The 21,921-nt window shown below is 39.1% G+C and overlaps 2 protein-coding genes across 10 annotated transcripts in view; one reads left to right on the top strand and one right to left on the bottom strand.

Annotated features, from left to right (window-relative positions):
* Positions 1 to 179: 179 nt before the first annotated feature.
* Positions 180 to 10,027, bottom strand: LOC134864503 (equilibrative nucleobase transporter 1-like). 2 transcript variants are annotated; one of them, XM_063883538.1, is made up of 12 exons: positions 9,574 to 10,027; positions 8,638 to 8,767; positions 7,231 to 7,277; positions 7,077 to 7,153; positions 6,868 to 6,960; positions 6,629 to 6,768; positions 6,392 to 6,549; positions 5,183 to 5,323; positions 4,571 to 4,687; positions 4,085 to 4,271; positions 3,840 to 3,963; positions 180 to 499 (listed from the first exon to the last, which is right to left on the bottom strand). In XM_063883538.1, exons 1-12 carry the CDS (start codon positions 9,764 to 9,766, stop codon positions 494 to 496), a joined length of 1,413 nt encoding a protein of 470 aa, XP_063739608.1. In that variant the 5' UTR covers positions 9,767 to 10,027; the 3' UTR covers positions 180 to 493. The 2 variants fall into 2 exon arrangements, with proteins under 2 accessions (XP_063739608.1, XP_063739607.1); XM_063883537.1 differs by lacking the exon at positions 180 to 499 and adding an exon at positions 2,285 to 2,552.
* A 2,127-nt stretch (positions 10,028 to 12,154) lies between these two features.
* ctnnd1 (catenin (cadherin-associated protein), delta 1) overlaps positions 12,155 to 21,921 on the top strand; it is a 35,772-nt gene continuing 26,005 nt past the window's right edge. For 2 of the 8 annotated variants that reach the window (XM_063883510.1, XM_063883507.1), the window contains exons 1-2: positions 12,240 to 12,371; positions 21,274 to 21,421. In XM_063883510.1, coding sequence (XP_063739580.1) covers positions 21,281 to 21,421 — 141 coding nt within the window. In that variant the 5' untranslated portion in view covers positions 12,240 to 12,371; positions 21,274 to 21,280. The other 6 variants (XM_063883506.1, XM_063883508.1, XM_063883512.1 and 3 more) reach the window with 6 other exon arrangements.

A 21,921-nucleotide genomic window follows, 5' to 3' on the forward strand; every position in this document is an offset into this window, starting at 1 on the left:
TGCTATTGAGGTGTTATTGTTGTTGTGAATTATAGGATAATCTTACGGATTTGATACTATTTAGTGTAGGAAATGTTCTTTTATTCGAAGCCCAGGAGTCGATTTAAAAGAAACGAAGTGAAGCTCCTCTTGTAAGTTTTAAAAGGAATATTTAATAAAAGGATGCAGCAGTAGGTTTTACAAAAGTTTCACAGCTGTGGCTCAGTAGCTCAGAACACACTTGAACAGGCCCAAAACATGAATAGGGTTCACGAGGTGTTCACTGTCCTTAGTTGCATTGCTCTTTGTCCAGAGGTCGCCTCTTCCTATTGGTCGCCTCAAGTCGTAACAGTACTTCCGGTCAGTTTAGTGAATACGTGGCATAGGGTCATCTCCCTCCTTAGGGTATTACAGCGTCAATAAGGGGAATTATACATTGTGTGTTTAATGTATAACACCACAAGTAATTCCCCTATTCACTCTTTATCCAGATTCAGTCCGGCATCAAGTGTCATCAGTGCTGTATACATCCGGTTACAATAATAAACAATTTCAAAATAAGATTGTATTTCAAAATAAGACGCTGTTGTGGTTACTCTTAATATTGATTATTATTTCTTACATTAGCCAACACGATGACAACATTTTAATTCAACACCTCCCGGAAATCCTGGAGATAATACAATACATTAAAGAAGTAACAAACTGTGACATTTGATAGGATTTGAAAAAATATATATTATAAAGAGTTGCTGTTTTATGCTGAAAACACTGTGAATATAAGAGGGAAATAATGACTGTAATAAATGCAAAAAACAATAAATCTGTAGATTTGATTTAAAGAAGAAGAGGCACCTAAAAACCAGATTGGTCTTTAAATACATTATGTTGACTTGTCCTTTAAATTGTCTGGCTAGGAGGGGAAAGAGGAAACGAGTTGTTGAAAATTCTACGTACAGACCACCTGGTACAGAACACCAGAGATCATGCTACATATCCCCTTAACATGTTTTGTTGAATTACTCCAGCTCTGGCCTGCAAGAGTCAAGATGTAAAGCATTGGTTAAAATCATTGTAATCCATTACCCTGTAGGGCAATGTAGAAATGAAATTGACTTTAAAAAATCAGAAAAGAAAAAACATTAACCCCTTTGTGTTCACACTATTTACTCAAATTGTATTTTCTCAATTTGACGGTACACCTACGTATTTCTTTAACTGCTTAGCTTACAAAATAAAAATGATTGACCTCCCTTGCTCCCCCGTAGATCCGCCCCTGGACATCTTAATGAGCAAATATTTTTTGTCATAGACACAAATCATCTCTTATCGATAAGGTGGTCCTCTTTTATTTTTTCCTTCGCTGAGGTTGGTTACAGAACAACTCCAAGTTGAGTATGTCACAGGTCAGCACATAGTGACTGATTCAAATTCAAACTTTACGGCAGAGTTGCCAATAAACAACCTGTATTAAAAAAAAATCTGTTCATATATAAACAGAAGAAAAGGAATGAGTCCCAAAACACAGAAATGCTTTGTGAGTCAACAGTTTTATGAACTTGTTTTTGGTTAGATGCCTCACATAAGGTCTGTGGTTAACACAATCTTAATCTTTAATAAATACCCCACTGGTGAATGCCTGAAGCTTCCATGTAATAACAGTTGCTAACAAGTGACTAAAGGTCAGTGCCCTAAACAATATGTGCCTTTAGCTTAGTGGTGGTGTTGATGTAGGTCCTATACAGCCTAACTATAACATATTACAAAAAAAACCTCTTTGTAGTTACGGAGTGGTGCTAGAAGGATTCCTAAAACCTGAAAATTAGTTAGCATGTTCCCTCCTCTACTAGTCAACAGGTTTTTGTTTAGACGCCTGATTTTGTAAATTCACAAGCTTGAGAGATTTTCACGTTTTATTCTACAACATAAAATACTTCAGTAATTACTCCACTGGTGAATGTCCGAAAAGTCTACGTGTCATAAAAACAGCAGTTGCTGACAAGTGACTAAAGGACTATACGTCACCAGCGAGAGCATCAGCCACATTTAGCTAAGTGGTGGTGATGCAAAGGCATGCCGACTCCAATGTAGTTCCTTTATAGCCTAACTAAAACATACATTTAGTTATATATTTCTGGATGTTTCCTTTATATTACATTTATCAAAAATACATCTATCACATAGAGCCTCCCAGATATGAAAAAGAGGGTTTCTAGTGGCTCAAGTACATACAATTCCCTTTCTAAATAATCATATTTATATTCTTATAGCTAAGTTAATGAACAATAAAAACAACCAAATACAGTTCAATGTTGATACCATTTTAATGTATGCATTTAGGAAACAACTTTAAACATATATTTTAAATATCTGGTTGTTTGGGACAGGAATGTTGTTTGTTTCTGCAAATTCTAATTTCAAATTGGATGCACCTGATAATGTCAACATTTGGCAGACCCTACACCATTTGCGTCTTCGGTCTTTCTCTGTTTGGCCAGCTTTTTGCAATAGAGGCTGACGTGGACTGGGTGAATAAAGGTGAGCAGAGACAACACTGTGAGACCCACATTTACCTGAGAGAATGATAGGAAAAAAAGAAAACGAAGAAGGGTGTAAAAAAGTCATACTCGATTACCTGATTGCTCAGGTTTACAATTTAGGTAAAACACAACATCTTATGTAACAGTTGCTAAAAACATGTACATTCTATAAATCAGACTCTTTAGTTTTGAATTCTGGAAAAAGTCCATTATGCTGATTCTGGGGTTTTTTCATCTTCTTTGTAATGATGAATTTTTGAGCTGAAGTTAGCAACACTGGAATATTGCGGCAAATCATCTCTGTGGCAAACAGGTTTATGATACTTACAAGTTTTGTTTAGCAGGATAATCTCAAATGATTTTAGAGGCGTAAATGTAATTGCCTGAAGTAAAAAGCTAACGCGAGGCTATAAACGAACCAAAGCACCAACCCATGATTTCACGTCACTGCCGCTAAGCTAAGGTGGCTAATGTTGGGCGTGTTGGCTCATTTACGCATTTGTTAGCAACCATGTTTTTTAAGACACACAGAAGCTTCAGACCAGTGTAGTATTTATTGATGTATTCTAATTTAACAAAACGTGAAAATCTCTTCAGCTTGTGTTGACCACAGACCTTAATTCAGGCATCTTAGCAATCTGTGGTAAAATGCTAACTAAATTCTGGGTTTTAGGACTCATTCCTGCACCACTCTTAACTAAATTGTCATGATCTTATTTTATGTGTTAAATGTTCCCTCTTTTTTTTTTCTTGTCTGGTTTTACTTCCTTTCTTTCTGTGTGATATGATTGTGACTTGCTGCCTTTGTGTTTGCCTGCCCCCTCCAACTGTGTCTCGTCTATGATTAGTCTTGTGTGTATACTGCATAGGCCGGTCCACCATTGTGTTGTCTATGTTCCTGTCCTGTTTCCCCGAGGTCCAGCCTGTGTTCCTGCTCTTGTTCCTTGTGCCCATTGATCTGTACTCATTCTGTCTACTCTTTATTTTTGTAGTTTTGTTTTGCTTTTTCTGGTTCTCCGGGTTTTTAAAAAAATCACATATATTACATTTTCTATACCTGCCTCCCTCTTTTACTGCTTTTGGGTCCAGTTTCATGCCAAAGCCCTGACACTGCAGTTGCAGAGTAGAGAATACTGTTTATTCTTAACATAATTTTGACACTTTATTTTATATATTTATAAGAAATCATTTGAATCATTTAAATTGGGCTGGGTAGTTAACATTTACTGTGGTCTTTCAGACTTAAATCCAATTTATTTTTTCTTTACTGGGACAATCGGTAAAGCAAATCACAGTGTCACAAACCCTTTGAACACTTACATAAAGCGGATCGCCGTGCAGCTGGTGCTGGATGACATATTGGATTGGAAACTGGAGAAGCAGCACCAGAGATGATAATGTCATCACCAACCCTGACAGCTTCCCAAAATGTTGCATTGGAAAGCTATGTGAGAGAGGAGACAATAGCAGAAGATAGGGATCAACGTCAACTAAAAAGGACTTTTTCTACTGAATCTGGATTTTGCTCTAAAGTGTAGTGGATTGAGGATGATGTGTGAACGTACGCTGTGCTGATAAAGGCTTGGTGTCCTGCGAAAAAGAAAGCGCTGTTGACAACCTGCAGGATGAAGGTGAGGTACTGCAGGGGAAGGACAGGACAGGTGAAACACACACAGAAGAGGAAACACTGCATGGAGTTCAGGGAGAGGGCGAGAGGGAGTGAACTCAGGTCTGCTTCTCGCTTTGTCTCTCCTGAAAAACAGATAGAAGACGATGATGGTTAACGGATATAGGAAGTCTGTGAAGGAACAACCAATAGCAAGACAAGGTAGATGCAGGCAAATGTAAAACCAGAAAAAAGTCAGAAGTCTGTATTAAAAAGTAATGAGTGTAAACCACACATATCCATCTACACGTAAAATAAACTGCTCAACATTTTAAATTGGACTTCTTTCTTAATTAATTCTGAACCTGTCAAACATACCAATCAGTGACATATAGTTCCAACATTTAGTCAAATAAAAGCTGTTTTGAAGAAAAATGTAACTTACCTTGAGTTAAAGGCTTGTGAGGCTTGTGCTTGTGTCGGTCCATGATGAAGCCGTTCATGGGGGAAAGCAGCACTGCGCATAGCTGGGTAATAGCAAAGGCATTGGTGTAGTGACTCACTGAAGGGGTGGAAGGAATGACAATGCTTAGCTTTGAGGAGGAAACTCTTTTGGTAAAGAATTAAAATGGCAAAAATGCTTATCATGTTATGTTTGATACAGCAGCAGCTACAAAACATGTCTATATTATTCCTTTTTGTTGTTTAAAAGCATAATCTGGTTTAATTTTAAATCCTTGGCTAGACAAGCTTCAACAACCAAGACTCCTGAGTACACCAGTATTTAAATTTTACATCAGCTCCTCCCTAGCAACAGTGTATCTGAATCAGTGGGAGATTCAGATGTGTTATGCTAGTGGAGTGTTATATAGCCTAGATCCTCTACCTTCAAACAAAAAAGAAAATCAAGTTAGAGCTCTGGTAAGATTTGTCTTTACCAACTCCAGATCATTTAAATAACTTGTAGCCTTTAGGCTCATCGCTGACGCTGACTGCTGACAAGTGACTCACAGAAAAATGGTCGTTATTGAAATTGAATAATTGTATACTTCCTCACCCAAGGTTTGGTCATTATTGGCCAGCCGTGTGAGCATGGGATTGACAAGAGATAGGTAGAGGAACTGACAGAGGAGACTGGTGACCACCCACAGCAGGTGCCACAGGAAGAGCCATGACTTCACACAGCTACCGAAACTAGCTGGATGAAAGGAAAAGGAAGAGCGAAATACAAAAATGTAATACTTCTAGAGGAAAACTTTAACTTTGGTTAATCTTACACAAATATGTCATTATCGTTCAAGGTCCCAAGAGTTACTTTGTAAGGAAACATTGTGTATTTCATTATTTACTGTACCTGCCTTATATCCTAATCTGCTTGAGCTAGAGTTGACCTATTCCCAGAATTACTTTGGATTATTTGGCCCAATTGATGTCACAATCCTTTAAATGCTTCAGAAGGGGCAAAATGGTCAAACTACACTGCCTAGACATCTTAAAATGGTTGCAGGTAATTTTAAACACATTATAAATTCATTGAAAGGTTATTGGTTATGGTAAGAAAAAAATACATGGTTTGGGTTGAAATAAGTATGGTTCTTATACAATTTAAATAATTTATGTTAGTTATCTTACGGATATATATATATATATATATATATATATAATATATATATATATGTTTGGTTTGTAAAACATTCAGGACTTTAGGAGCTATTGAAAGAAAGAAGAGCAGCAAGCATGTACCTCCTTAGTGAGGTCACTTCTACGATGTTAAGGCTGCAAATTGAGGTTTAGATGGTCCGAAACTCACAAAATGCTAGGCTTGTTGTGACAGGGTTGCTACAGGGGCAGTGCACGCATTAATTGGCATGGTAAGTGTTTATGCACATTTGCATTTCTAAGCTGTTGGAGCTTGCAGCCAAGCTAGCTAAAATCAGCTTTCCACAAATAGAAAAATACACAACATTGTTATCAACCCTGATATATATAAATATATATATATATATATATATACAGTATATATATTTATATAAGTCAATGTTTTGACTATTTGTTTCCCTATGGGACACAAACCTAACTTCCTCTTTTGCTTGTCATAAATACTGTTAACCCTAACTCCATTTACCGATCGATGATAACAGCCAACTGAGACAATTAGTGGGGGAGGAGGGACAAAAATGTATTCTCCAGATGAATACTGATAACCGCCATTTAATGGGCGGATAACTGTAAAAAAAGGTGGGAAAAAGCATTGTTGACGATTTACCTTCCTCTTGCTTGGGCTCATACAGTAGCTTTTTGTGCAGATGCAAAGCAGATGTCTCATCCTCTGCTGTCTTATCATCTTTATTCCTCTTCACATCTAATTCCTTGTCATTCTCCTCCTCCTCTCTTCTTTCTCTTCTTTGGCCGGGGCAGCTTACCCTATCAGAGCAAAGCAAGTGGGTAAAAAACAATTCAACTATCGCAACTAAATTCATCGGGATGGTGTTGTTTGAACTACCCGTAAGTATATGTGTCTGGCAGCGGGTAGGGGATATGTCCTTTGGGCATTAATAAGAAGGTACGTAGAAGTTGGAATATGCTACCTGAAGTGAGGAAGACAAAACAACAATGAAGAGATACTCCTTTTTCATGTAGCATCTGTAGATAGAGAGACAAAAAGAGCAGACATACACTTTACATTTGGTTTCTGGATTGAAGAGCTTAATAAAATGTGTTACTGAATTGGGTATCCATTACCTTTATGATGAGAAAGACGGCAGCAGAGGAGTCATAGGCCCCATTGTAGACGTTCATAATGGTGGAGCGATAGGTGTCAAACAGGTTTGCCACCTAACAGATACATTACATTTTATGACATCAGGTACTTGGTTCTTTGTCTCCTCATACACAGCATCCTTCTTACCATACCATTACAATAACAAGATTTTACGGCAGGTTGAACAAACCTGGACATTGGTCATGTAAAGGGTTGTTCCAGCAATTACGAGACATGCAGTCGCAGGGTAAAGCAACACCGACGTCTCTGAATGAGTGACAGAGCAGAGAGTTATACAGTGTACAGTAACTGCTCATAAACTACAATGTACAAAAACAACCTACCTGCCCTTGACAGTGCGATGAGCAGAGTGCCAGTGGTGTAAAAACATCTGCAGTAAGAAAATGTCTATGATTATCAAATTAAATTATTTTGGGACACATTTTTGGCATTAAAATTGCCTGCTTTAATCCTCTTGGTGTAAATTCAAAGCTCAAATGCAACAAGTTAAGTGAATAGTTTGTCTGTTTTGAAGTGGCATTGTATCTATTTATAGTCATTGTCTGACCTAAAGTATGGTGTTCTTCTTGGAGAAGAAGACAAATAAGGAGAGATGGTGATTCCAAACTAGCTCTTTAAAAAAAACCAAATACAATTCCTACGGACTTCAGCACCACCACCTTTATTGGAAGTTAAGACAGCAGAATGGACCTAGACATGTGCTGAGACACCAGATTTTTTCTTACTCACTCCTCAATAATTATGTATTCCTAACAGAATAATTGTCATTCCATGATCAGTCGAAGCAAGCTCTGCCCCTGGCACGGACCGCTCTCTGACACTAACTGATGATGACATAATTGAAAATGGTTTGGCCCATTTGCTGCTAATACACAATATGTACGTCGCTTTGGATGACAGTGTTAGCTTAATCAATGTATATAATTTCATGGAAACCCCTTACGGAAACAGTGAGATATGTCGTGTGTTTCGTATATATATTATGTGAAACATCCCGTCACTTAGCCTATTGCTTGCAATGCGAGAACTTCGGGATTTTAGCCTTTGCATTAACATGGACAAAAAACATTATAACACAGTACAGAAAGGGGAAACAACCAAAGCATAAAAGGGCCTTTTAAGGAATAACTTCAGTAGCCTGTATTGCCAGATGGTTAATGTCAACATAGGAAAGTTGAACATTTTACCCAGGGGGGAATCATTGCTGAGGTCTTTAAATAGACTTAATATTGTGTAATGTTAGGAGGATATTGAGCTAAGCAACATAGGGACATTCCGGTGAAATAGATACTCTGACCTTTCAGTGTGTGGGTGGGGGTGGGGGGTGGGGGGCTGTGTGGATACAAGTGAGAGCAATGGTAGTGGTTGGGGCTTCAGGGTTGATAACAATGTTGTGTATTTTTCTATTTGTGGAAAGCTGATTTTAGCTAGCTTGGCTGCAAGCTCCAACAGCTTAGAAATGCAAATGTGCATAAACACTTAGCCTACCATGCCAATTAATGCGTGCACTGCCCCTGTAGCAACCCTGTCACAACAAGCCTAGCATTTTGTGAGTTTCGGACCATCTAAACCTCAATTTGCAGCCTTAACATCGTAGAAGTGACCTCACTAAGGAGGTACATGCTTGCTGCTCTTCTTTCTTTCAATAGCTCCTAAAGTCCTGAATGTTTTACAAACCAAACATCAACAAAAAAATTAATGAAACAGAGTTTGTTTCATGGCATGCTCACACAGCTATTAGCCTTGCCACTGTGGTTCCACAACGGTCGAAAACATATCCAATGGGGAAGCGTGTTATTGTGTTGGCAATGGTAGCAACAGACATGACCCAAGAAAGGTGCTCATCCTGACCTCTGCAATCTGGAAGAAAGAAAGAAAGATACAAGAATAAGAGGCCACAATGGAAAGAGTTCAACGTTTGTGTTTGATAGAGTATGTTTGGTTAATCAGGTTCAATGTACTCTCACAGCTTGTAGGATATCTTGCAAAAAATTATTATATTCTTGCAAATGTTCAGCAACACAAGCCAACAGTGCACCTGCCCTAGCCCTGCAGTTCAGAATCTGGGTAGTCAACAAAACTACTGGGTTAGGTTTAGTAAAAGATCTTATTTGGATTAAAAATAAGTATGTTCTATAATACAGTAGGTTGGAAATACAGTACTAAGTGTAGTTAAGACAACAAAACTACTAAGTTCAGGTTATAGGTGTAGGAAAAGATTGCATTGCCGTTCAAATGAACTTAGTTAGGCTTAGAAAACAAAACCAAAACAATATTGTTAAAAAATTGGTTATTTTAACAATATTGTATTTGGGTTAACAAACAATATATGAAGGACTTGTGAGTTATGTAACAAATAACCATATACTGCATTACTCATTGTGCTCCTTGGTGAAATGCCTTTTTATTTTGACCCCGTCACCAACTCCTTCCCACATGGACTTTGTGGCTCTTTATAGAACTGTAATTGTCCTGGGTCACGATAACCTGGCTTACACACGGCATAGTGCAATACTCTATCCAATAAAAGTACTCACAGTGTGTGAACTGACTATTTGGTTGCAATTGTGCCCTTTTTAAGTCTGGAAACATAAACCAATGCCATTAAGTGTTGACATGTAGTGGAGTAGGACACATGTATACAATACATATATATATTCATATACCTATAGACACGTCTTGGTCCTCCTCTCTGGTGGCGTTTGTGCAGTATCCAGCAAAGTATCCGTCACTTTTCAACACAAACACCAAAGAAGCCCAGCCAAAGGTAATCCCTGTGAAGAACAAACTCTCCAAGAGTCCAGAGAACACTGTCAAACAGTAATGCAACTTGACTCGTCCTCCCTGGCATTTGAACATGATGCCAAACAATGCTACTTATGCCTGAGCAGCCAAGACAGGTGAAGACGTGAATAAAACGATAAGGGTCAGCGTGACACAGTTATCCTTGTCGTTATTGTTATCACAGTTTGAAGTCCTGCAAGACACCTTGTAGACCCACTGCGAACTGCTTGAGGAATGAATGCTGTTGTGGTGGTCAACAAAATATCCTGTTACAGAAAAAGAAATGTCATTCTTATTCAATCCCCTACGTCTGTCTCTGCACCTCAGCCTGAGGACATCTCCTTGCTTACTCTGATATCAAGTTTGCTAATGCCCTTTTAAAGCCTTGTATGCTTTGGGGTGGGGCTTGTTTAACTAAGGTTGGAATGTAACTTGTGGGTTGTTTAACTGGTTAGCTTAATTTGTGTTATGGTAAGGTTAATATGTGCGGTCTTTTGCAAATGATTGCAAAAGACAGCCACTGCAATCATTTTGGAAATGATTGGTAGCTTATACTAAAGTAGAAGTAAACACTATATCTCTCTGGATGAATGTACATTATATACCTTTTAACCTGCATTTCAATTATGAGTTTATTTTTCTTCTCTGATTTTGGCAGGTTTTGTCCTCCGTACCTTGCCATCCTTTCTATTTATTTTTGTTTCCCTGGATATTTGTCAATAATTCCCTTAATAATATATATTACTGTCTACCTGATATATCAATATTAGTTTTCTGTTGGCCTCCTATTTCTTCAAAATCTATGTATCAACTAGAAAAATGCCAGTTGTTTCCAAACAGTCTCATATTTTGTTGTTGTATGCCACACTTTCTTATAACTGCTGTGTTCTTATTTCTCTGTGCATGAGTAAAGCTACCAGCTGACATCACTTCTAATCAGCTTCTATTTGGAAGCAATTATAATGACATCAGGTTTAAATGATACAATGAAACTTAATTCTTAAATTAATTAATAGTTTTTCAGAGCATCAGATGATTCTCTGGGCTGTTTGTTCTTATTGCTATACGATACTATGTCATGGAGAATTGAGTAAACATACAAGAGGTTTAGAGGAACTCTGACCTGCATTTCTTTAGTTACACTATAGTGCTACTCACTGGCTGTCTGCAGGACTGGAAATGTCTAAATGCTGTCTTGCAAAATTATGAACTAATTTATTTTGTCTGAACAGGTTGTTCTACGGTGGCCAAGAGGTGCAAATACGTTGCAGAAGCCCAGAACATTTCCATTAGGATAATCCCCCTGAGGTATTAAATAAATGCAAATAAAAAATGCAAATGTGCAAACACACATGCACATGAAGAAACATCTTCACAAACTTGACAATACAGTCACAGCTTTTAGAAAACATTCACCAACTTGACGAAACAGCTGCTGCATTTACTAAAAGCGCAGCAAAACTGAAAAGCTGCAAAACGCTAAGTTGGTTATTATGGCTAATTATTGTAAATGTATTATTGTTAGCAATTAGAAGCAATTTGATGTTGAAACTGGTAAAGACTTCGTTACTTATAGTAGAGAATCTATTCATTTAGTCAATGAAAAATCAATAAATAATAATAATCTAATCAATTCAACCAACAGTTGCTTAAGTAATTTTGCTTGAGTGATTTTGCCCATTCAATATTCTTCTGGTGTTGGACTGTCGAAAACAAGCAAACGAGGACATTACTGTCAGAAATTGTGAGGGGATTTTCTTTCTACCTTCTGACCTTTTTTATTCAAATGATTAAACAATTTAATCGTTTTAACTGGGAGATAACATTGTTATTAAAATCAATGTTTGCAGCCCTACTCATTTGAACTTTTATATTTGCTACTGGGTAGTTTACGCTACAGTAGTACAGTGTTAGCCTCTGATATGTTGAAGTTGAAGTGTAGAGTAGAAGTATACAGTAGCACAAATCGGGATACTGAAGTAAAGTACATACAGTGTTTTAGTCTGCAGTAAGGTAAATGTACCATAGTATAGTTACTGACCACCACCAGTGCAATAGCATAACAAACTTCTAAAACGGAGGCATTCGCTGTTATGCTGCTCCTCTGTAATAGCACCACTAAGACCACATGAGGGCAATATTGGAACTCTAGAGGTGGTGTGTTTATTTTTAGAGAGTATTTCAATGTGCTAAACAAAAATAATGTTAGGTGTTGTGGCTGGAAGCTGAGAAAATTCTATATTCGTATGAAGCTGATGGGTTATTAATATTACCATAAACTGTGTTTGGAAAAAAATGAAAATAGTAGTTTTCTTCTTTATTTCTGGCAAGGTATTAGATAATGATTCATTATATATATTTTCTTCTATTAAAATAATGACTTCGTTGTTTAATCAAAAGCCACCCCAAATCTTAATTATTGTAAAGTTTTTAGTTGAAGTGATGTAGCCAATCATTAGAAGCCCTCTTTCGAATTAAGCTTGTGAATTTTAAAAAGTACTAATGCCGGTATGTCAACTTATATTTCAAAAACGCCCCCCGTAGCGCTGCCACTCTGCTCGATTCTCCTCCATGCTCTTCCCTTCCCTGCTGCCCGCCCCCACCTCTTCCCCCCAGCGGAGAGGAAGAGCAGAGACAAGTGAACAACAAGCCAAGGCAAGGAAGATAGGACATTACAGAGGTGGGTGTTTTCTCCTTCTTCTTTGAGAGTCTCTGGCCCCTGCGGTGGACACTTTTTCTGTGCAGTTGTTCGGAGTCTGCTCGACCATACCGAGCTGTTTTTGTTGCCTCATCTCAACTCAGTTCTTCTCTGAGCTGCGGCTTCGGATAGTGTCAGCGAAGCAGCAGCAGCGGCTAGGCTAGGCCTGAATCCACCTCGCAAGCATTTATGGACTTTGAAAAACAAGCCTAACATTCTCCAGAATTGGTAATGGTCAGTCTTTTTTGTCTCAATGCCCGGTACTAATGTTTGGGATGTGTTGTTTGTGAAAAGAGTGAATATCTTTTTATTTTGGGGAACTTGTTTATTTGTAAACGCAGCGTTAGCAGGTTAGCTAAAATAGCACGAGCTAACTCAGCTAGCACTGGTGTATTCCGGTCGTTAGCTTGATGAATAACTTATCTAGAGTGAGACTTGGCGAAAAGTTATACAGAACCAATATATGCAGTTTAAATGGGTTGATATCACGATGATTAAATATGCTAATTAAAAAGCTACTATAGCAGTCTATTCCATGAATGGTCTTAGTTTTCGATGTCTGGTATAACGTTACGCCATAACATGTTGAGTGTTTTCTGTGTTGCTATTGAACAGCGAGGCAGCAAGACTTCTGCGCCAGTTTTTTTTTAACCGAGCTATCCAGGTGAGAGTACACGGAAGTGACCGGCAGCACGCCCCGTCACAGACCGTAAGATAGGGGTCAAAGTCCAGTCTCGGTTTACTTATGAATTTCCTATTATGTATTGTACCTGAGACGCCCGCTATCTACGGACAGTGAAGCTGCACGGTGCTTTCAGGTGAATATGCGGGGTGTGTTATTTGTCGGTTTATTGTATTTTGTTTTAGGTGTGTGTGTTGAAAGTGTACAGTGGAGACACACTGTTTAATGTTTCAGCAGCTGTCTTTTGATGTGGTCTGTGGATGAAGGCAGGAGTGGTGGAGCAGCTAGGGGGATAAGAAAAAAAAGCAAGAACCTGTTGTGTGGGTCTGTAAGTGTGGGGTGTGGTAAGGTGGCAGGCGTGATTGTTGCTTCATTATTCAGTCCCTTGTCTGCTTCTCAATTTACAGTTCATTGGTGTGAAAGGATGTTGGATTTCTCAGTGACCTGGCTAAAATCTGCCTTTAGTTGAGCACTTTTAGAGTTAGCTTGATACTTTCACTCTTACTTAGATTGTGGGTGTGACATTACATGACAACAACACACAAGCTAACATGGGACATGTTTGACAGCTTCAAGTAACTGTGATTTGTTGATTTGCATTGGTACAGTCAGCTGATTGATGAGTTTCAGTGCATGCCTGTCACACTCATCTAAATACCCAGCAGGCATGTCTGCTTTGTTGTTTGTTGACCTGAGATGAGAAAGATTGTGAGCAAGTTTGGACATGCATGTTTTTCAGTAACGTCCCTTCTATGAGATTAAAAAAGGAAGGGCTGAAGAAGTTGTGTTTCTTTTTTGCTGCCTAGAGTTTGTGCCGAGCCATTTTGTCTGTGGGGGCTGAAGTCTTGCTGCTCAGCCAGTTGTTTTAACCAGGGCTATCATTTGTGAGCCTCTGTAATGACCGGCTTTCAGAGCACTCTACGGGTGTGTCCCTCTGACACACAGAAGCTGGGGTTTTCTTTTATTTGCTCCTCCTCCTCCCTGTCTGTCTTCTCTCTCTCCCTTTATTTCTCTTCCTCTCTATACCTCCAACGGTTACACCTGCAGTCTGTGTTTTTATTTGAACTGTGAGCACGGCTTTCCATGCAGGGGCGGACGTGTGAGGAAACAAAATCAAAGTGCACAGATTTCTACAGCCGTGAATCAAAACTGTTGCACTGTACCCTCCCTCAATGTTCATGGTTAACTTTCTTGGAAAGGTTGCACGTCATTTTGCACTTTTATGGTCTTCACTGCAGCAATTTATTTAACCCACTTCCTTGTTAAGTGGTAGCCACACTCTGATTGCAAGTCACCAGTGGTAGATCTTTACCAACTGCTGAGCGTTGGTTCTTAGTTTGCCTGGCTATTATCGTGTAGGAAAACACTGGACATGTTCATTATTTGTCAAGTTTTTACATGTTGTTGAAAAAGCAGCCTAATTTGATATGGATTCTGGTTGTGGTAACATCTCATCGTTGATTGAAGTTGAATTAAAGACTGATGCCTAGATGTAGAGCTGGTTTATGTTGATTTAAATCTAAATGTATGACTTGTATGATTTAAATTTAATTCATTGTAGTTTGAATAAGAAGACTCAAGGAAACCAAGTTGTTCATGTGGGATTATTGTTTGATGTAGCCTAATGTAAAACATCAATCAATAATTGTTTTATGATTTGTTGACTTTTGATTAACATCAGTAACATTTGCCATACTGTTTCCATGTGGAATTATGTGTTTCAAACAGATCTCCTACTGTCCTTACATGTTTGACTGTAGCAGTATTAATAATATGATGGTATGCAGATAATGCCTTACCCTAACATGGGTTGTTGCCTTCCAGACCCTTGTCCTTTGATCGATTATAAAAGATTATGATCTAGCCTATTTACAAATATAGACATTTGCTATGTGAAATAAGCCTGCACACTGCTGGAGGTCAAATTCAGTATTCATTTGGTATACTAAATAAGCATTAATTGTTCATTTCACACAGAAACAATCAGCAGATCAGTATATCAACTGAAAAATAATGATTGGTATTACATAAGTTATTAAGGGAGAAAAACTACCAAACATTTTCTACTTCTACCTTATTAAACATGTGGGTTTAACTTATCAATTTATAATCTTTCTTAGTTCAATATCTTGGACTGTGGGCTGGACATGTTTCCTTATAGCTCTGGAAAATTGAAAATGGGCAGAAATCAACTCTGGAATAATCAAAATAATAATCAATTGCTGCCCTCATTGGACACGCTTTTTCACCCAAACTAAAAGTAAGTCCATATCCTGTCTTGGGAGGAATTCTTAAATAATGTGGGCATGATTGCCAAAAATGTAGAGTCCTTTATGATTTATTTCCCAGCTTGAACTAGCCTAACTCCTATCACCTAAATGTTTTGTTGTATGTGTGGCTGGGTGACTTTAATTTCTAAACTTTATCGTGATATATCGTTATGATTGTTCATCCAGGCTCAAATCAACAATATATCTTTTCGCTACAGCTAGGTGGACATAGACTTAACCGGTCGCTCTGTTTTTGGCAGGTTTTTTGGGCTCTGTTAGTTCCAGTTGCCTGCTCGTTTCCTTCCTCACTAAGAATAGTGAGTTGGCGGACTGTAGATCAGACTGCTGGCCTTGCAGAAGTCCCTGAAAAGTGAATGAGTGTAGGTGTCTGCATGTGCAGCTACCACACTGTAGGCCACATGGGAGATAGCAAGAGGGGGGGGGGGGGGGGGGTGTTCATGGTTTCATGTTAGGACGGCAAGGCGGTAGTATTTGGATGTAAGCCAAGGTCAACACACACACACACACACACACACACACACACACACACACACACAATCTCTCTGTGACCATTCAAATGAGGCCGAGTCAGCGGCGCACTTGGCCAAGCGACAACAGCATTTTACCATAGCTTCACCTCGGCTCTGTGTATGTGTGTGTGTAGAATAGAAAGCATGTCAGCTTGCCAACACCACCAGAGCTGCTGAAATAGCAATGATGGCATATGACATACTGCAGTCACAATACTCGACGGGGCACGGGGTGATAGACGAACAGACCGGCTGCGAGTGCGTACTGCAGACTTTGCAGGGAGTAGTGGACACACATGAGCAGTAGTGGTAAGTGTACTCAGATCCTTTACTTTGGCAAATTCTTCCACAAACGCACTGCGGTCAAACACACACATCAAGACACTAAGGCCACATGAACACAACAAACGTAAACAAGCACAACAACTCATCGCATTTAATGAAGTACGGAAGTGAAACAAAAGTGATCCTTCTTTTTAACCATCACTAAGCACAACACAGTATTAACAATAGCACAATATCTCAAGAATTAATTAGACATTCTTACATATAAATAGCAATTCATAGCAAATACATTTCCAGAAATGGTATATTTGTCTATCCCGCGCCGTGGTCCGTACTTTAATCCAAGACCAAAGTAATTTAATGTTGTTTTAATGCTTTAACTTGCCAATGTTCAGCTAATTTAACTTAGTAAAATCTGGGTTAATTAGGAGTACAGTAACCCATCATATCACATAAGTATATTATGTGTTTTTTGTATTTTGAAGGTGTTACATTTAGGGCTGCAACTAACCATTTTTTTCAGAATCGATTAATCTGTTGATTATTTATACAATCTTCAGATAAAAAACGTGCCAAAAAATGTTTTCTATTATTTTATTCAGAAAACTGTATTTCCAAATTGACAAAATCAACACACAAGACAACCCAAATGTAGCCGATGTTCAGATTTGCTAAAATGTATTCAATGTGTCCTAGTTCACTCCTTACCTTCAAGAAACTCATAAAAACTCACCTTTTCAAACTCTGGCTTTTAATGTGATAATGTTACATTGCCCGATTTGAATGTGACTTTTACTTTATTTATTTGTTGTCTTTCTTTTGATGTACCTTTTGTGACGCGACTTTGAGCACCTGTAAAAGCGCTTATAAAATACATTTATTATTATTATTAATAAATATAGCACAAAAACAATGTCAACCCAACCCACTTTCTGCAAAATCGCAGAAGAATCAGAATCAGAAATACTTTATTTATCCCAAATTGGAATTAATAAAAGGTAAAATAACTCAAGTTAGTCATTAGTTTGTTTAGTATTTGGCCGTGTAATAAGCTGGGTAATGTGCAGTGAGCCGGTCATTGTTGATAAAAAAACACTGACAGTATCATCAGAGACCGACGCGAAGCGGAGGGATCTTGATTGGGTGTTTTTTTTTTTCAGTGGCGGCTTCGCTGCACATTGTCCCTTACTTGTCATGCAATATTGCACAAACAACCAGTGTTGTTTAAGGTGAAGTGCTCCCACGCTGTGGATGATTTTAGTCGGATCCAGAGCCATATATAGATAGGCTCTGGTCGGACCGTGCTTATCCCTGCTTCTGCCATTTTTCAAATGTTTTCTTTTTGAGTGACATAGCCAGCTCAGCAAACAGAGTAACAACATAGAATTCAAATTTGTTGTCAACTATTTTAGTAATCGATTTTTATCGATTAGTTGTTGCAGCCCTAGTTACATTAATGTAGTTAAGTTAATGAACACATTTTTCGTGTAAAGTTTGGCGGAGTAAAGGTATGCGTAGCCTAATATAAATACAGTACAAGTACGACTGAAATAATAGTTACATACTATACTTCTCGTAAATGTACTTGTTAGATTCCAACGCTGCCAATAAGTGTGTTGGTTCTTGGCTCTGGACTAAGTGGCTTAGTAATTGTACAACCATCCCATTAGCAGATATGATTTAGCGCTGCTGCTAATGGACTTCCAATAGCTCAGTGACTAATGCCCCGGCTTTAAGTGGCTAAAGCCGTGTGTGTGTGTGTGTGTGTGTGTGTGTGTGTGTGTGTGTGTGTGTGTGTGTGTGTGTGTGTGTGTGTGTGTGTGTGTGTGTGTGTGTGTGTGTGTGTGTGTGTGTGTGTGTGTGTGTGTGTGTGTGTGTGTGTGTGTGTGTGTGTGTGTGTGTGTGTGTGTGTGTGTGTGTGTGTGTGTGTGTGTGTGTGTTGCAGCCACTACAGACTCTCTTCCTCTCGCTATCAAAGAAGTGTTGATGTTTTGATAGAGCCGTGAAGATCAACCCACGTTGTGGCATGTCGACTTATCTGATGTGTCAGGGCTCGGTCCCTGATGTCAAACTTGACGCCTCCACAGACTTACCTCAAGCATTTATTTTAGGGTAAGAGTTGTGTTTGGGATCACAGTCTATTTAGTGGTGAAGGAATAACTCCCAAAACCTTGAAATGAGTTAGCATTGTAGCAATTCCAGTCCCTCATCTTAAGAGGGTTTTTATTTATTTAAAGATGCCTAAAAATATGTTCTGTGGTTTGCACTAGCTTAAGAGATTTTCCCGTTATGTTCTCCGAAATAATTATGTCTGTAAATACCCCACGGAGGATTTATGAATGTGTCATAACAAGGACAGCTGCTAAATAGTGACTAAATAAGAGTACTAATCATCATTATGCCGAACATAAGCCGCCTTTTAGCTTAGCGGTGTATACATGGAGTCATGCTACCATGTTTCTGGGTTTGTTATAACCTTTAAAAGTTCTGTAATTAATATGGGGCGATTATCCTGCTGAACAAAACATGTCCATTTGCCAGAAAGCCTTTTTTTCTGCAATATCTAAAATATGTTCATAGCACTCTATATCTTACATTTCAAGTTAAGTTTTAATGTAATCTTAGCTTATCACTGGGGGTTACTTATACCCACTTGAGATCATTTTAAACCATCTATCCATTTGCGAGCATTATCCACTGAAGAGGCACTCAGTGTGTTTGTGTCCGGACGCCCTGATAGTCAGAGAAGGTAATGGGGCCCACTCTCTCTTTCCAGGATTCAAGTCTTTTGGCCGGGTAGAGCAAAAAAAACGTGCTAGTGTTAGAGACGGATGAGAGCAGCACAATGAGAGAGTGAAGGGCTCCCTTATTAGGACCGCTTCCAACAGCTGAGACAGGATATGACACGCTAAATCTCACCGTGGAATGTATGACAATGGAGCGAGAATGCGTGTGCTTCTGTCCTGAATTGTGTTTTTACCCCTTACACAAATGAAGGAGACTATCGTCAGCTATGCACACTTGCCACCTTTTGATTTAGTCTTTGATCAAACAATCAGTTGGCCTGCTCACACACATGCACACACACTTCATACAGGAGTCTTTGTTCCCAGTCCTCTAGGGGCACACAAAGAGCAGATTTCCATGAGTCAGTGAACTTTGAAGTAGAAAATGTCTTTTAGTCCTGGTTTGGAGATGAGCCATGATCATGTCATCCCGTTATTAGACAGTCACCATTCAAGAGAACTTCCCCAGATTGCTCATTCCTCCCTCACCAGCACCCCTGTGGACAAAGTCTGAGAGAAGACACTTTGTCCTTGTCTTACTTTGGTCTGTAGCGGCGTCTGCTTATTATCATGACTCTGTAATTTCAGGCTTAGGTCATCTATGGTATTGTATTCCAAATGTTTTCTCTTTCTGGCTCATTTGTACCATAACTGTGTCAAAGTACTCAGCTTTATTCATGCAGAATGGATCATTGGTATTTATAACGGTCCTCTAATTATTTTTTTAGTTTTGAAATGCACTTGGAACAGTGCGCTGTCAGTCAGCACTCCTTTTACATCTGAGTAATCATTAAACTCGCTGTGATAGGAAAGTGAAAGTTCAGGAGGAGGATCAGACCGGTTCTACCAACTTTTGAATAGTGTCAAAGTTTCTGAATTACTGTTATTGTCTGAGATCACCATTGTTTGATTTGCTTACCAGAGAGAATAGGCTTGGAGGTAATTCTACTAATACATAATATCCTATTAAGAACTACAGTAGCACTAAAACACTTGGATTCACCGTTGGAAAATGTTAGTGTAATTTATCTTCAGAATTTTAACATAACTGTTTGCCATTATCGTCCAGCCTTTATGTCTTTAGCACTAAATCAGGAAAACGTACCCATGACAACTTCTTGGTTTGGTCGCTTGTAGTGTTTTATCTATGGAAGCTATTTGATGCTTCTCATTATTCGGGTTTATAGATTGAAGTCCAATGCATATAAAAAAGATAATTGAATTGCTGCAGTTTTATGACTTCACTTGGGACTCTCTTTTGCTTTTAGTTTGTAGAAGTAAAAGAGGTGAGGCTTTAAAAGAATTGATCATAGATTGTATGTGAAAATAAATGCCATATTTTGCCTTGCAGGGTATAGTAAGTGTAGTACCAATGAAGAAAATGCAAATAATATTTAAAAGAAAAGAAAAATCCGGGGAATATTTTTCAACATTCATGGGGAACTTTTGAAAACCAGTGACTTTCGTTTAAAATGAAATGGATTCAAATGTGTTTGATTACGATAGTGGTCTTAACTGGTACATATTTGTGTTTTTATCTTGGTGGCAATATTTGCCCAAATCTAGGTTGTTTTGGGGGGCATTCTGATTTCTCTTAGGGTAGTGTTGCCCCTCACCACCTGTATTTTTTAAACTATTAAATCAAAAACAACTCCTGCCAACTTTTCTCTGATCAAGGGGGCGAACACCCCATCCCAATTCCGAACACATCTGGCGTTTCCAATTCGGTGTAACTCGCTGGTGCGACGCCGTCTCGATAACTCCTCTGAATGCTCTCACACTTTGCACTCGTCCCCCCTTTCCTTCCCCACTTTTTCCGCACCTCGGATTGAAGAAGTGTTAACAAGCTTGCTGTAATCGTCTCTCGTCATGCATCTCACTTTCTCTCTATTTTTAACCGTGAAGGCACAAGGTGAGGAAACGTGGGACAACGTGACGGCAGTTTCTACTGGTCCCGGTCCCACCTTGAATTTGCACTGAATAATCGTTTTTGTAGATGAATGCTCCAGAAGCTCTTTCCTTGTGCCTGCTGTTCCTCTCGCTCCTGTTCTGTCTGTACTCACATTGTCTCCGTACCTGCGTCTTTATCTCCGCGCTTCTCATTTATCTTCCCTTGCCTTTCCTGCGTCAGCACCTGCTGCTTTCCAACCTTTACATTCCAGCTTCATTAGCACTTCCCAGGTGTTCACTGTGCTCTTCTGTCTACATGGGTGATTTATCCGTATGTGTCTGTTCTTTAATGAAATCCCGGTGTTGGTTTGACTCTCTTCTGCTCTCTGGTGTTGACCTTTGTCGTGTCCTGTCCTGTGCTCTGATCTGCTCTGCTCCCAGCGTGTGAATGGAGCAGTGTGCGAGTACGGCCTCCCTGCTGGCCTCGGTGCGGGAGCAGGAGAGGCAGTTTGAGATGCTCAGCCGAGCTCTGGAGGAGGAGCGGAGGTCGTGTGCCGGCACCCTGCCCCGCCCCCTCCCCAACATGCAGGTAACACGGAACAAACTCCCCTCGCCCCTATTCCCTTTTCTTCCTTCCACCATCACGCACATTTTCCATCGAAAACGTCCCTCGGATTCAACTCATCCAAGCAAGTTCATCCCGTGTTTCATCTTCATAGTCACCTCCATCCCTCTGTGTGGCCTGGCTGGATGGTAGTGCACAACATACCTGCTGTCTGGGTTACATTTAGATGCTGCAGAGATACTTATAGGCTGACCTGAAAGTTAGCATCACAAGGGCTCAACAAATGTCAACATTTTTTTTGCTGGATTTATAATATTTTGGAAAAAAAGACATGTGCCAAACAAACATCTTTGATTGCTATACGTTTTATTCAGAAGGATAATCTCCACATATTAACACCACACTATCTTTTTGTAGCTTTAATCCAACCGCCAGATGTTAGGCTATAAAAAAAAAAGACATCAAAGTTATATGCCCTTGCATTTTTGAACATTAAAGCATGGAGACATGTCCCAGTAGAGGCA

The sequence above is a fragment of the Eleginops maclovinus genome, chromosome 5 (assembly GCF_036324505.1).
Source record: "Eleginops maclovinus isolate JMC-PN-2008 ecotype Puerto Natales chromosome 5, JC_Emac_rtc_rv5, whole genome shotgun sequence".
Lineage (NCBI taxonomy): Eukaryota > Metazoa > Chordata > Actinopteri > Perciformes > Eleginopidae > Eleginops > Eleginops maclovinus.

Excerpts from the sequence above, each read along its gene's own strand:
- LOC134864503 (XM_063883537.1), bottom strand. The coding sequence starts at position 9,766 with ATGTTCAAATGCCAGGGAGGACGAGTCAAGTTGCATTACTGTTTGACA. Across the intron at positions 8,768-9,573 it reads GGACCAAGACGTGTCTATAG|ATTGCAGAGGTCAGGATGAG; the intron begins GTATATGAATAT and ends TCTTTCTTCCAG. Across the intron at positions 6,550-6,628 it reads CCAGACACATATACTTACGG|GGTAAGCTGCCCCGGCCAAA; the intron begins GTAGTTCAAACA and ends TTGCTCTGATAG.